Source organism: Bombus vancouverensis, chromosome 2 (assembly GCF_051014615.1).
Source record: "Bombus vancouverensis nearcticus chromosome 2, iyBomVanc1_principal, whole genome shotgun sequence".
Lineage (NCBI taxonomy): Eukaryota > Metazoa > Arthropoda > Insecta > Hymenoptera > Apidae > Bombus > Bombus vancouverensis.
In genome coordinates this window covers 10,888,242-10,903,994 of record NC_134912.1, presented here as the reverse complement: position 1 = coordinate 10,903,994, position 15,753 = coordinate 10,888,242, and the positions used below count along the sequence as shown (strand labels likewise).

General features: G+C 29.0%; 3 protein-coding genes across 3 annotated transcripts; 1 reads left to right on the top strand and 2 right to left on the bottom strand.

Moving 5' to 3' along the window:
- Positions 1-5,991: 5,991 nt before the first annotated feature.
- LOC117163349 (zinc finger matrin-type protein 2) lies at positions 5,992-7,904 on the bottom strand. The gene is made up of 5 exons (XM_033345551.2): positions 7,736-7,904; positions 7,148-7,368; positions 6,990-7,063; positions 6,752-6,897; positions 5,992-6,662 (listed from the first exon to the last, which is right to left on the bottom strand). The coding sequence occupies exons 1-5, from the start codon at positions 7,742-7,744 to the stop codon at positions 6,519-6,521; spliced, it is 594 nt and encodes a 197-aa protein (XP_033201442.1). The 5' UTR covers positions 7,745-7,904; the 3' UTR covers positions 5,992-6,518.
- Positions 7,905-8,257: 353 nt separating this feature from the next.
- LOC117163245 (uncharacterized) lies at positions 8,258-10,998 on the bottom strand. The gene is made up of 6 exons (XM_033345354.2): positions 10,905-10,998; positions 10,315-10,536; positions 9,864-10,037; positions 9,517-9,787; positions 9,133-9,402; positions 8,258-9,061 (listed from the first exon to the last, which is right to left on the bottom strand). Exons 2-6 carry the CDS (start codon positions 10,512-10,514, stop codon positions 8,861-8,863), a joined length of 1,116 nt encoding a protein of 371 aa, XP_033201245.2. The 5' UTR covers positions 10,515-10,536; positions 10,905-10,998; the 3' UTR covers positions 8,258-8,860.
- A 218-nt stretch (positions 10,999-11,216) lies between these two features.
- On the top strand, positions 11,217-15,740 carry l(1)G0020 (RNA cytidine acetyltransferase l(1)G0020). The gene is made up of 17 exons (XM_033345273.2): positions 11,217-11,439; positions 11,566-11,829; positions 11,895-12,053; positions 12,184-12,420; positions 12,500-12,704; positions 12,765-12,886; positions 12,964-13,100; positions 13,183-13,458; positions 13,533-13,614; positions 13,678-13,794; positions 13,871-14,047; positions 14,112-14,259; positions 14,345-14,489; positions 14,565-14,770; positions 14,847-15,019; positions 15,119-15,367; positions 15,460-15,740. The coding sequence occupies exons 1-17, from the start codon at positions 11,332-11,334 to the stop codon at positions 15,685-15,687; spliced, it is 3,033 nt and encodes a 1,010-aa protein (XP_033201164.1). The 5' UTR covers positions 11,217-11,331; the 3' UTR covers positions 15,688-15,740.
- Positions 15,741-15,753: the final 13 nt, after the last annotated feature.

Here is a 15,753-nt window from a genome sequence, read left to right as displayed (position 1 = left end):
TGGCATGAACTTATTGACATACAAAGTGCTTCTGATTTAAAGCTTGAATGATTGATCTACGAGTAATTGCAATTTTTAGATCAATACACAGTAGCTTACAATAATATTCGAACACTTACAGAAATCTTTTATATATAAATTGTATATATTATTGTAATGAGATACTTTACCGATATTGGTAAAATTTAGTACCAATAACTCATTGTTTAAATCCTTTCCTGATCTCTAAGAAATACATATATGCTTACACTAAATGTCTTGTAATTCCTATGTACAATTTCAGATCTGTTTCCAATATAGTTATAATAATCGAATCTCATTACAGTGTTAGTGAAATTTCAAAATGTTTCGTATAATACATATAACATATTCATAAAAGGTTTTTATAAGTGTTCGAATACCTTCGTGGACTACTGAAAATACAATCTTTCAAAATTTTGATAACTCTGATCGTTGCACTAAAATTTAAATCACCAATTAAAGAGACCCGTAATTGTAAAACATATGTTTCTTCGATGAAGCGAATTCCAGGTTCTTCTTTAGCAATTTCTTGCCAACTCCTTAAACGATTCTATCGATGAAATCCAGGCGCTGGAGACACTAACAGACACTTTTATATTTTTCTCGTATTTCTAAGCATTTTTGAAAGCTCCGTCTTCGACGAGTGCACCCGATCAAACACAAAAGGTAAATGTCGTTTCTTGGCTTTAGTTTTACCAGAAACAATGTCCCGTGGTCGTGGAGGTGGCTGGAGGTCGATCGTATGGATCTGGCTCTTGTTCGTGACCAGAATGACGAAAAAGGTTTCACATCCTTCATGGGAGCGATAGCTTTTACCTTTTCCATCATCTGGGTTAGGTGATTTTCCAGAAAACGTGTTTCGTTGACGTAACATCTCATTAATCAAGCTCGTCGTGGTTACGGGCCATTATCTGGATAAAATCGCTGCTTATATCCGCGAGAATAATCGTTACTTTAATAAAATGTTCAGCAACGATGACGTTCAAGATATCTATTTTATTCGTTCGTTAGATGTAATAAAAGAGAAGAATAATGGAAATTTGAGATGATATGATGATACGAAGAGTGATTCTCAATCTTAATGTAGATCAGAGATTCGCAAATTTGTTATAAATACATATCACCAGATCATCAGAACTGATTTGGGATAAAATCTATATCTTTACTGAGTAGATAGTAAGTAAAAAGTTATAAAAGTTAATTTGCTGCAAATTTCTATCTATAACACGTATGTTGTATTTTACTTCGTGGCAGACAATAAAATTATAACTTAATTGATCATAAAACTAAAGAAATGATACTTTTAAGAGTTGAAATACGTGATCAAATTCTCAAAGTTACGAATTACAACATTACAATTTTCAACTGCCATATCTTTCCAAATTATTCAATCTTCTTTCCAGAGCACCCTGTATATTCTTACAAATCTATCACCTCATCATTTGTTTTTTCTTTCTATGTATTCTACTTTTACACACCAACAGCCACATAGGCATTTCATTCAACGCGATTCTCACAAGTGGATATCAAATAATATATTACCATCCTAATTACAATCAAACCTAACAATTAGTAAGTGCGATTATGTTTCCAGTATTAAAATATCTGCAATTACGGTGACATATACAGTGTGTCGTTTTCCTATGGAGAAGCAACTGTTATCATCGGAAAATTGCAGACAGAAGAAAGACCGTTAACCCTCGGTACCGATTATGGTAAAGTGGAAACACGGATTTTTCACGTGTGAACCATAAGTTTAGAAGAGACGTGACTGAAACTTCGAGACCCTTTATCCACGGGCAAAACTAACTTAGAGAGAGAGAGACGAGCCTCTAACAGGTGTTAGAGGTCGGAGCATTCTGCCCGATAATCACTAGCTAGCTATACCGATGTTCCAACGGCAAATTCTTCCGCGTTTTGCTTTAGGCGAGCATGCTCGTTCGTAAATAGCTGGACAGTAGATAATATACCGCTAGAAAAATTGATAAACGTCGGCCATTGTAGAAACTCGCGTATCATCGTGACAAGACGCTACACAAGGTGACCAATAAATTATAATGCATTTATTACAAAGATGATAGCACTGCAAGATGATACAATAAAATAGACTAAATTTATTTGAATGTAATTATTAACGTTAAATGAATAAATAAATTAACGTAACTGCGAATTTTTTGAGGATGATATAGTACTTTTTGAATAACGATGATGAAAATGCTTGACAAATTATGTCAGGCTTGATAACACATTTATATTATATCTAATATATCACAATGCACTAACAAATATCGTTACGTGTTTAAACTACAATTTATTAAAACGAAACAAATAGTGGATAAATAAATGATCGAACATATGCTATCATAATCATTGGTAAGAAAGCACAGTAACAAAAAATGTATCGACGCGTTGTCATTACAAAGAACTTATAAGGACTGAATAGTTCAAAGAACTGCATTCCAATGTCGCACTGGGAGACGTGCGATTCTTAAAACTCGCAATACAGTTATTGGTTGTATATTATAACGTCATGGTACTGTTATTTCAGAAACTAAACAACTTCTTCATTCAACACGACCTATGCTTCTAGTTCTATACAAGTATCTCTATACAAGTAAGTAATAATGATTTCATGTTCGAAACAATATTTTTCATTTATTCGATCACGAGAGTGATCATTATCATGTCGATTATATCGTAATTTAACAAATACTTTGTGCGCAAAGTATTGATATTTAAAAGTCCTCCACAATTAAACGCGTGTAACTCAATTAAAATTATTATTTAATCGCGTCGTGTGTCCACGTTGAAACAACAGCGTGACGGTAAACCTAGATTCGCTCTGCTAAACTTGGTAATTGTTATTCTCGTTTTCTATTTGATAACAGAAACTTTTTTAGACTGGATGCTCGACGTTCAAAGTTTCTCTCTTCTTCACTTTTCTTTCTTAATCAAATTTTGGTAAAATAAAAGGATTTCTTGTAGCACCTATCCACACTTTGATGCAGAATTGGAAAAGTGGCTATGTTCTTATATGAACTTCAGAAATTGATTATTTTTTATTATATAAACTCTGGAAATTGACAAAAAGTTTATACAAATGAAAACCAACAAGAGTAAAGTTCGAACAAAAAAATAAGCAAGGATAAGAAGAAGAATGAATACAACAGCATGTAAGAAGGATAGGTCAGTGATTAAAAATCGATCGAAATTACCACGTGCCAAATCATATTACGCGACAAAAAACGAACACGTTTCTAGTTTAGTTCGGCCCGCAAAGAAGAAACCCGTTATGATTGAGGACAGTGTTGTATGAATTTCGAGAGACGTCATTATGGGTACCACTCTTAAAAACTGGACATTGAAAGACTTTCAGAAAGTTCTATAGAACATGGCTATCGTTACATTAAAACTAACGTCGTACGTTAAACACCTTCTGTCGGCGACTTTCGACGTTTACTTTCTCGATCAAGCCTGATCACAAGACACAGCTAGATATTACATTCGTGAACACAATATTACTTTTATTCCAAGCAATAATTGTCTGAGATTCATTTAACTAACCACGTCAATTTGACATTAACTTATTTCGTTACTTAAAATAAATCTAAATTAATCTCAAAGTGCCACTCATATAAAATACTGGTATATAGAGGTACATAACGAACGCGTTCAGCATGACGACACAGTATTCTTATCAGGCATTGAAATCACTGGCGTTGTATATCGTTAGTGACGTTAACATTATAATACATATTGCTAATACAATCATAATAATATTAAAAATATTAGTCTTAATATAAGAATATTATATATATAAAGAATATTATAATATTATAATAAAACATTATAATAGGAGATTGGTGAATGTTATTACGAATGCATAAAATACATCTTATTAAAATTTCTATTACCTCAATATAGACGCGGACAAAAATTTCAGTTCCTTCTAACAATTATCCAGAATGTTTTATAAACCAAAATCGATATTATATCTATTTTCAACCCCTACTTCTCATATTTTGCAGAGGATTGAATAGAGAATCATGATTTTTTATCAATTCACACAGAATTTTATGAGATAAGTTAGTCTGCGCCAATACTTCTATTCATTACTCTATTTTTTTATCAATTTTAGGTTAAAAGTTAAGACAAACGAGAAATTCATCGTGATATATCGATCGTTTCGGTACATTGGTTCGATTGTGGCGATCGATCGCGCACGAGTGAACAGAAATTCTGAAAATAAAAGTCGGAGAGAAGCAAGCAAACGGCATATAACGGGAAAAATTCATTCTAGACCGATTATTTTCACTTCCGTGGAAAAGAAAAGGGAAAGTGCACGTCGTTTCAGAACAAGAAACATCGAACATCTGTAATACGTAAAAAGAGATTCTTCATATGATCCGTTAAAATACACTCCGAAGAAAATAATTTTTCATTCATTAAAAACGATTACGAATAATCGTTAAGAATAATTTGAATTACATTTTTTCAAACATTTCCGTCAAATAAATTATCTTTTTATGTGCCATATTCTATTATTATCATATTAAATTTATTAATGTAGTGAAGTTAATCTAGTTTTCAAACCATACAACGATTCACAGAATTATACGTACAGTCGGGAATTTAAAAAAATTAATGAAATAATAAGATAATAATTTTGTAATGTAGAAACATGTGTATTTAATTTGCGTACGAATAGTTTCGTGGCTCACTGTATGTAGCTAATATCTATGTTCTACAAAATTGTGGCAATATAATAATATATAATATATAATAATAATATATAATAAAATATTTTATTGTCCGCAATGTATGAATGTATAAACTAAATATATAAACTCACTTGACTTTCCGGAGTTACATTCCTGGATGGGATGGAGAGTTCGTGGCATCGTTAAGTGAAATTTCTCGAATTTTTCATAGAACGGAATAATAGTTCACCAGCACTCACGTTTGTAAAATCTATCATGAAGACATTCAAATTAATCGTTGTTCATCCGCGTTATATCACAACGAATCTTCTGTCAGAATTGCTTGACTTCTGTCATTTCGACAACCATCACGAAACATCATATTTTTCTTGAAATTCTCGCTGCTCAATTCATTGTTTAGAACTCGAAAGTTACTCTTGATTTACGTTGCTCTTGAAAATTTTCAAATTTGTTAGGTTAATTTATATTTTGCAGCATTACACTTAATTCTTCAACTACTTGAATATATGACTAAAGACATAAATTTTTATTATTTATCTACGCGTTATGAGTTTTGAAGAACGAAAATAGTAAAGTATCGACTACTTGAGTATATGATGAAGTATAAATTTTTACTGTTTATTTGCACGTTATGGATTGTAAAGAGCAAAAGAAGCAAAGTATCGAAACGTCAAATTGATGCGTGCCACTAACGCACGTGCACTGACTATAGTCAATCAGAAATCACGTGCAAACTATCTCGCGGAGGAACGACCTCCGAGACTACGGCTTCCAATCTCTTGACTACGAATGATCGACCTTCGGATAAATGGCGGCACTCGTGAACGCTCCGTGATCACAAGTGTTGACTACACTGGACTACGATGCTAAGATGAACCAAGTAAAACGGTCCCAGAGTTTAGTTCTAGGTAGGAGGAGCCTACATACTTACTTGCTTTCAATTCTCCTGGATACCTTCTCTCTTGCAACTTCAGAACAAAAAGAGTGAGAATATACCTAAGTGTGCGTCGAATATGCATGTGTGCGCGTGAAGGTAAGCTGCGAATGGATATTATCTTCCTCTTTTTCGAAGGTAAGATAAGGAACGAGAGATTGGAAGTGCAAGAAAGAAAGTTGTAGAAATGATTACGATACAGCAGCGAATACTTCAGAGGCATCCACTTTCGTTTTATCAAAAATTTGAAACTTGCTATTTATCGTAGACTTCACGTGTACAATAATGTAAATGCAGTTTTATAAACGACAATAATTCCATGTTTATAAAATCTTGTACTTTTATTGACAAATTACAATATTGTTTAAATAATGTTCATTACATTGCTGGTCCAGGAAAACTGTAAATACACTTCATAAAGCTTAACTTTAGTATTGCAGTAAATCTAGAGTACATTAACGACAAGTGACTCATAAGGCTAAAGCTATTTCACATAATTTCCATAGTGATTTTACTGTTTTATATGCTAAATCAACATACTTTCATTGTGTTAGAAAATGAATTGCTGTTCATTATATCAGATATAGATAAAAATTATCTATTCATTTAAACACTGGTCATGCAAGAAAAAGGAAATAAATTACATTATATTGAAACTTAAATATTGATATCAAAGATAAATCTTTATAATAAGATCAGTCTTTTTTATCCATGATCTTGTAGTGTTCAATGTTAATTCTCAAATGAAACATTTCTTAAGAAATTAATAACATCATAGTCTTTTCTTAAGATACATCTTCAGAAGGCAATTTTTCATCAAATAATCCGATAGTATCTCATTGTCACTTTTTTTTAGAACCAAAACCTGAAAAACCCATTATCGCTGCCATTTCATCTGAAGGTCCACCATTATCTTCATTGATTTCTTCAATTTTTCTTTTCTTGTCTTTCCTCTTCTCCTTTCTGTACTCTTTTATCTTCTCTTCCTGTGGACAATAAAAAATATTTGATTATGAAAAATTAGGTAATAAATAAAGTATACTTGCACAAAAGGAATACAAGGGATAAAACAAACCTCTTCCTTTAATTCTTTTACTCTCTGTTCTAAATCATAATCCTTCTTTTTTTCTTCTAATTTCTTTTTGTTCGTTGCAAAGCGTGCTTTAACCTGCTCTAATGTAGATCGTTCTATTTTCATTGACATACCCAAATTACGTTGATCTGAAAGATAATTATTTAAGCAATTAATATCGAAGTATACAAAATAACATAATAATGTAATAAAATAAAAAATAATGTATATAGTTGATTACGTTTTGTGCCATTGATATGATCCAAGAAATTAATAGAATCCTTGACAACACAATCGCAAACATTGCAGTAGTACCTGTAAGTATAATACGTTTACAAGAATTACAATTTTTGTATCTTATATTTCATATAAAAGAGACTTTTTAAAATGTATTTTTACCCTCCAGTTTGTGATGATGGTGTATTTTTATTAATAACAACACTTTTTCCTAATTTAGATTCAAGATCAACTTTATAATCCCTTTGTTTGAGCAACTCTCTTTTTACTGCAGGTTGTTTTGGAATTCCCAACTCTTCTTCAGCAATCTCATCCTGAAGACGCTGAAGTGCTATTCTTTCGTACTCTTCTCTGTTCCATTTTCTCCTATGATCATCAGGTCGCTAAAAAAGTTAATTTACTACGTTATTTAAATAAACTGATACCAATAAAGTATAAAAGACATATAAAATCTTAATTATGAATATGAAAAATTGTGCACTTTCGTTGTATATATGCATATAAACACATATAGATATATATTATAAGCTGCATTCATGATTTAATTTCCCTTTTTTTCTCATCATATCGAAATTAATGATTGCATGTTTAAAATATTATTATTTTTACTACTTTAACATGAAAGTTAGGTTAGGAAATACAATAAACGGTGTTTTTAATCGAAATCGTATAAATTACTTTAATGATAGAAATACATTAACGGAATTTACTATGAAACTTCATATGTATGAAGATTATTTAAATCCTTACCATAGACATTTTCAAAATTCTTAATTTCAGTCAAATCTATTACACATAGAAAAATAAATTATTTTCCTCGCTTCGTTTTACTTGCACTAAGAGCACACTTCTATTCCGCCATTTTGTATTTGAGTATTTGTGAATTTAAATACACCTGCTTTTATGAAAAAATATTTTATAACATTTTATTATACTTAAATTAAAGCGCAAACATGATTAGAAATTCATTAACTTTCTCCCTTGTTATATTTTTTGACTGACAGTACGTTCATTAAAATTAACTTTTTATATATTCTGGAATTAATAGTTTATTGATTAAAATAAAATATTGAATAAAATAAAATAATATTTTAAACAATACTAAATTTTGTATTTATTTTTTTAATAATTTCTCACTCTTTTTTCAATAAGATATTGAAACAATATAGAAATAAATACCAATCGAATATGTTTGTATTTAACCTTAAAATTATATAGAAAAAAATTACTTTAACTGGATTAAAAAATGTCTTATGATTAAAAATGAAGAGATATTTTTCAAAATAATTTTATTTGTAAAAATAAATTTGTACAATACTTTTGTACATCAGTTTTTATAGATATAGCATCTTCCCCAGTGTATAATAAACTTTATCAGCTAAACTCTCTTTGTTTAAAAATTTAAACTATAAGATTTTGTACAATGCAATATGACAAACATTTATATATCTGAACAAAGTTATATATATTGTTCTTTTTATTAATGTTAATAGAAATTTGTTAAAGATATTGTATTCTACCATTTTTAAAATACAATTAACAATATAAGTAAATCCCTTGGCACCAATCTATATGATAGATATACGATATGACTTTTTTCACAATAAAAACAATGATTATTTTTAAATTTTATAAATCTAACAATGATATAACATATTAAATAAACTAAAACTTTGTTTCTACAACAATCGTATAACAGTTGTAGATAAAGCTACAATGTAGTTTAGATGTAAACATAAATATGAAGCTTTATATTTCTATTATCACAACAATTCTTTTTCTAATAAAAGTCTGAGTAAACGTTACTTGTAGAATTTCACATGAGATAGATAAGTATTGTTTAATGATAAACCGTTTCGTTCGTAATTAACATTGTTATTCTAATAAATCTGGTGGTACATTATCTGGTAGTGTAATACCAAGTTTGGTTACCATAAATGATGCTACTTTGCAACCATATTCTAAGCAATATTTTGGTTTCCATCGAGCTAAAACGCCGGCTAGAAAACCAGCTGCCAAAGCATCACCAGCACCTGTAGTGTCTACAACAGGAGCCTTTGGTTTAATTGGTTGTACCTGAATAAAATATAAACGAATTTTCATTCAGTTTTGTAACTTAGGAAATTGTTTCTCTCTTTGTAACATACTTGAACAGATTGACTTCTTCCCCAAACAGTAATTGCTGGAGCTGAGCCACCTTGAGTCATAACAAATACTCCCCCATGACGCAACCAATCTTCATTGACTGTATTACAAATATTAACTGTAATTCTCTTTAAACTATTCAGTAAAAATGGTATATCTGTTACATCTTCATATGTAACATTTAATGATTGAGCCAAAGCTTCCATTTCTCTTGCGTTACCAAATACAATATTTGCATACCCTACCATTTCACAAATTGCTATGTGATGATCCTACAAAAGTTGATTTAATATTATTATTAATTTCTAATACTATTACCCTAGATGTAATAATTTTGTCGTTTCATTGATTAAAACTACTAGTTAAAATTTAGAATATTTACGTACATTAAATATATATGTTCCATTTAAGTTGAAAGCAATAATTATGTCTCTCTCTTCTGCTTGTTTAACAAGATCTTTTACTAAAGGAAAACTGTGTGTTAGGAAAAATCCTTCAATATAAATTATTTTTATTGTATCCAATGATAAATTGGTTTTCTTAAGGTCATCTAGAGTATATACACCAGCAGCTCCTATATTAGCAACAAGACTACGAGTTGATTCACTTGTCAATGCTATACAATGTCCTGTAGGTAAAGTTGGATGTATTGCATATCTGTAAAAATATGTACATTTAAAAACGTATCATAAACAGAATAAACTGAGACAGAAAATTTAAAGCATCTACAAACCTGACATCCACACCTGCTGATCTAACTAAGATCTCCAACATTTTCCCCCCTGAATCATTTCCAAGTCCTCCACAATATATAGTATATTGATTTTGATGAGTTTCATCGCAAAGCCATTGTAAAACTCTCATTGAATTTTGTGCTGATCCTCCAGCACTGAATCTATGTCGTGATCTATTTCATATATATCATTAATGACATTTAAATTGTTAGTAATGTAATTGTGTTGTTTTCTTTTATAGTAATGATACTAATAAACAAACAATATTGATTGAATTAAAAAAATTAGTAAATAAATATTAAAGTGACAATGTTTGCACTGTATATTTTTTACACAAACAAATCAATTACTTTCATATTTTGATTTTTAAACCACAGGAAAAGATAAATACTTGTATAAAATATACACAATGTGAACATATAACATGTATTAACAAATATACTTATTAACTCTAGTGGTAAATCCGCCAGCAACTCCTGCATTTTTTCAACAGGAAGTTCTATTTCTCCATCCGTAGGAAGATTGAACTTTTTCAACAAATCATCATTTTTTATTGTTACATAAACATCCAGCAAAGGATTGCCAAAAGCTACAATAGCTGGACAATCCAGTTTTGCAATAGATCTTCTTAATGAAACTTTTTCAACCATTTTTTATAAATATACTACAGGGCTACATTTATAAATAAATCATTTATAATTAACCTATGACATATTTATGTATGTTATAATTATAAATATTCGACATGCACTTTGCAGTTTTTAAAAACAATAATATTTGAAACCAACTGTAATATGTTTATGATAAGAAGTACAACTAATAGTTACATTATTTATCTAAAAGTACTTTAAGTAAATTAAAAATATTTTCTTAATATTCACTTCATATAATATAAAAGTTCTCAAATGTTTTTTTTTATAAAAATATTCATGTTTTTATGAATAATATGTAATCGCGGAAAAAATCAATTACGTGTGATATGCTTTATATATTTTTGCTCTACTTAAGATCCACGTAAAGATTACTACCCTTCAAAATACCTTTAAATATATAATTATGCTTCCTGCTTTTTATTAAATAAATAATCAAAATCTTTATTCGTGTTATAATCATATACGTATAGTCAAATTATTGATACCTAAGTGAAGAAATATATAAATTTCACATACTATTCAATTTTAATATGAATCGAGTCTAAATATTTAATTTTCATCCAATTTTAATGTATTATGTATTATTGTGATATAATTAAATCGTATAGCTATAAAAATTAATGATTTTTACACTATTTATTTTTTATAATAATTAAATGTTTTCATAAAAATATCTAGTGACAATTTATTGTACATGTGGGTTAACATTAAGGATATAAGATGGATACGAGCATTGTGATTTAAACGTACACTGTGCGCGTAGTACACGTTTTCGAATAAAATTTAGACAAGAGAGAAGCATTTTATCCTCAAAATGGTTCGAAAAAAGATAGATAATCGTGTTCGTGTTTTAATTGAAAATGGTGTTGTTACGGGACATAGAACAATGTTTATTGTTATTGGTGAAAAAGCACGAGATCAGGTTAGTATACATTAAATTTGTAAATAATAAATATATAAGTGTATAATTAAATTTCTGTTATATATTTATGTTAATTTATATGTGTTAATAAATTTTAAAAATTTTAAAATTACAATTTTTTATTAGATTGTTTTACTACATCATATGTTATCAAAGACTATTGTAAAAGCTAGACCTTCCGTTCTTTGGTGTTATAAGAAAGATTTAGGCTTTAGTAGTCATAGAAAGAAGCGAATGAAATCCATACAAAAGAAAGTTAGATCAGGAAAATTGGATGTGAATGAAGATGACCCATTTGAATTATTTGTTGTTTCTACTAATATACGATATTGTTATTATCATGAAACACATAAAATATTGGGGAACACATATGGCATGTGTGTTTTACAAGTAAGATTTCCATTTATTTAAGTTGGACATAAATGATCACTTTAACAGAAAATAATTTTTCTTAGGATTTTGAAGCAATTACACCAAATTTATTAGCACGAACTATTGAAACTATTGAAGGAGGAGGACTTATAGTATTTCTTTTACAATCAATAAACTCCTTAAAACAATTATATACTATGAATATGGATGTGCATAAAAGATTTCGTACAGAAGCACATAAGGTATGTCATTAATTTTTATTTTATTAGTTTATAAATAGATTTGTTTAATTTGAACAATAGTTTTAAGTAAGTTGTAAACTAATAACATTTTAACTTAAATAATTTCTTAATATTTTTTATCTAATTCTAGGATGTTGTTGGTCGATTTAATGAAAGATTTTTATTATCTCTTGCTTCATGTAAAAGATGTTTAGTTGTTGATGATCAATTGAATGTATTGCCATTATCATCACACAATTTAAAGATTGAATCCATAGAAAAACCAACCTCTTCTGAAAATTTATCAGAATTAGATGCATTGAAAGAAAGTTTAAAAGATACACAACCTATTTCTTCTCTTGTTAATTGTTGCAAGACAATTGATCAGGTTTAATACATAAAATAAATAAATATGTATATTTTTATTTTTATGTATATTATGTAAATATGTATATTAATATTTTTAGGCAAAAGCACTTCTTAAATTTATTGAATGCATATCAGAAAAAACATTGAGATCCACTGTTTCCTTAACTGCAGCCAGAGGTCGTGGAAAATCTGCAGCATTAGGTTTAGCTGTTGCTGGTGCCATAACATTTGGTTATTCAAACATCTACATTTCAAGTCCAAGTCCAGAAAATTTGAATACGCTATTTGAATTCGTTTTTAAAGGTAAATATTAAAAGGTAATGTCATATTTCAATATAGTAAAATTTTATTTTATATTTTTAGGATTTGATGCATTAGGATATCAAGAACATCTTGATTATGGACTTGTACAATCTACAAATCCTGAATTTAATAAAGCTACTGTACGTGTAAATGTCTTTCGAGATCACAGGCAAACAATTCAGGTATACTTTTGATATATAAGATCAATTTGTCAAAATAATAATGTAAATATAATTAACAAGAAATCTATTTTTCTTAGTACATTCATCCTACTGATGCCCACAAATTAAGTCAAGCTGAATTACTTGTAATTGATGAAGCTGCAGCAATACCTCTCCCCTATGTGAAAGCTATGCTTGGTCCTTATTTAATATTTCTTGCATCAACTATTAATGGGTAATTATATCTTATGTTTCAATTATCTTCTTAATCATGGTGTAATATTTATATACAACTTATACTTATATATTTTTAATAGATATGAAGGAACAGGTAGATCTTTATCATTAAAACTATTACAACAACTAAGAAGTCAAACTATAGGCTCAAATAGTCACGAGAAACAACAAAATGAAAAGATTATTATTGGGAGGCAGTTACATGAACTGACTTTAGAGGAATCTATTCGTTATAAACCAGGAGATTCTGTTGAGCAATGGCTGTGCGATTTATTATGTTTAAATGCTACAACAAATACACCTATATTATCTGGATGCCCACCTCCTGATATGTGTCAGTTATATTACATAAATAGGTAATTAAGTTTTCAACAATAATTATTATTTTGTATAATGTTTAGTGTTTCATATTATTACATTCTTTTTTTAGAGATACCTTATTTTCTTATCACAAAGCATCTGAATTATTTTTGCAAAGATTAGTAGCTCTTTATGTCGCCTCGCACTATAAGGTAAATATATTCTTTCATTCCTTTAAAGTTTGAAAAGACACAGAATTTCTAATAATGTTTCAGAATAGTCCAAATGATTTACAAATGATGTCTGATGCGCCAGCACATCATTTATTTTGTCTTTTGGGTCCAATAGATTCAAACAGGAAAACGTTACCTGAGGTATTAGTGGTTATTCAAGTGAGTAATATAATATAATATGTATATAATGTAACTTCAATACTTCTGGTAGTTCTAATATTTCTATAATGTGTAGATTTGCTTAGAAGGTGAAGTAAGTAAAAATACTATAAATGATGGACTAGTTCGAGGGCGTAGAGCAGCTGGTGATCTTATACCATGGACTATTGCACAACAATATCAAGATCAAGATTTTCCGGCATTGGCTGGAGCACGTATTGTCCGCATTGCAACACATCCTGAATATCAGGGAGTAAGTGTATATCATCATATAAATCAATGAAAGTAATTTGTACTCAATAAATATTTTGATATAGATGGGATATGGTGCTAGAGCACTGGAATTATTGAAACAATATTACGAAATGAAAATACTGAATATTAACGAAACACTGCCAGAAACATGCACAACACAAATATCAAAAGTTCAAGATGAAGAAGTGAATTTGTTAGAAGAAAGATTAGGTAACTGCACAAATTTATTGTACTATATACTAAGCATTATATAATTTTAATTTATCCTATTAATTTTATATTAATTATCTTTTAGAACCTCGAGCTTCTCTGCCACCACTTCTTTTAAAACTAAGCGAAAGACGCCCAGAAAGTTTGGATTATATTGGAGTGTCTTTTGGGGTTACTGAACCCCTCTTAAAATTTTGGAAACGAGCTAGTTTTGTACCAGTATATTTAAGGTTAGCATTAATGTTTATTAATATTATTACATCATATATTAAACAAAAGTAATTATTTATTTTTTCTTTCTTTAGGCAAACAACAAATGATATTACAGGTGAACATTCATGTATTATGTTGTACAAAATAAATTCTGAACAAGATGTTAAGTGGCTACAAGCATACTGGAATGACTTTCGTAAACGATTTATAAATCTGTTGTCTATATCATTTAACATGTATTCGTCCTCATTGGCTTTAAGTATATTGATTAACAAATCGGTTTCATCAGAGATTACAAGTTAGTGCATTTCTAATGATATATTTGCCTTGATGTTTATATTTGTCTCTATAATATATATAATTACTTTCTTTAGCATTGACGAAAGATATATTAGATATTTATTTTACATCTTACGATCTAAAACGTTTAACCATGTATGGTAATAATATGGCGGACTATCATTTAATAATGGATTTATTGCCATCATTAGCACGTACATACTTTCTAAACATGATGGGTGATACTAATTTATCGGCAGTGCAATCGGTATTTATGATGTTTATAATGTCTCTAATAACATTGAAATAATTGTATTTAAATATAACTTTTTATGATATTTATTAATGTTCCTATTTTTATTCTTAGGCAATTTTATTAGGATTAGGCTTGCAACACAAAACTGTTGATAAATTAGCCGAAGAATTAGATTTACCACCAACACAGCTACTTGGTTTATTCAATCGTACAATACGTAAATTTGTACAATGCCTTAATAGAATAGCAGAGAATTTTATTGAAACCACCATGATGAAAATGGAAACTGATAATGAAAAAGTGCAATTGAATCCCATCAATGGACAAAGTTTGTACGATGAATTAGAATCTGCAGCTAAGGTTTGATTATTTTCTTTACAATATCAAATATATTAAATATTTTTTAATATATCTATAATAAAATTTATTATATTATATAAATTTAATTTTAGGAACTAAAAGCAAAACAAAAAGCTGAATTGGAAAAATTGAAAAGAGAAGACTTAGAACAATATGCAATTAAAGGGACAGAAACTGATTGGAATGATGCACTTTCAGGAAAGAAAAGTAAGCATCTTATATCTATAAAAAGTGGTGAGAAGAGAGGAGGAGAAGATGATAATGCTTCAGAAATTCCGAAGAAACAATTTAAGAAAAAAAAACGTTCTTTCAAAACTTAATTGGTGTAAATATATAACCTATAAAATTTAATAAATGATTATATATCATAATATTCATTTATCCTT

Coding starts and splice junctions, on each gene's coding strand:
- LOC117163349 (XM_033345551.2), bottom strand. Junction 7,064..7,147: donor CCATCATCACAAACTGGAGG/GTAAAAATACAT, acceptor TTATACTTACAG/GTACTACTGCAATGTTTGCG. Junction 6,663..6,751: donor TAAAAGAATTAAAGGAAGAG/GTTTGTTTTATC, acceptor TATTGTCCACAG/GAAGAGAAGATAAAAGAGTA.
- LOC117163245 (XM_033345354.2), bottom strand. CDS start 10,514: ATGGTTGAAAAAGTTTCATTAAGAAGATCTATTGCAAAACTGGATTGT. Junction 10,038..10,314: donor CTGGCGGATTTACCACTAGA/GTTAATAAGTAT, acceptor TATATGAAATAG/ATCACGACATAGATTCAGTG. Junction 9,062..9,132: donor GAAGAAGTCAATCTGTTCAA/GTATGTTACAAA, acceptor TATTTTATTCAG/GTACAACCAATTAAACCAAA.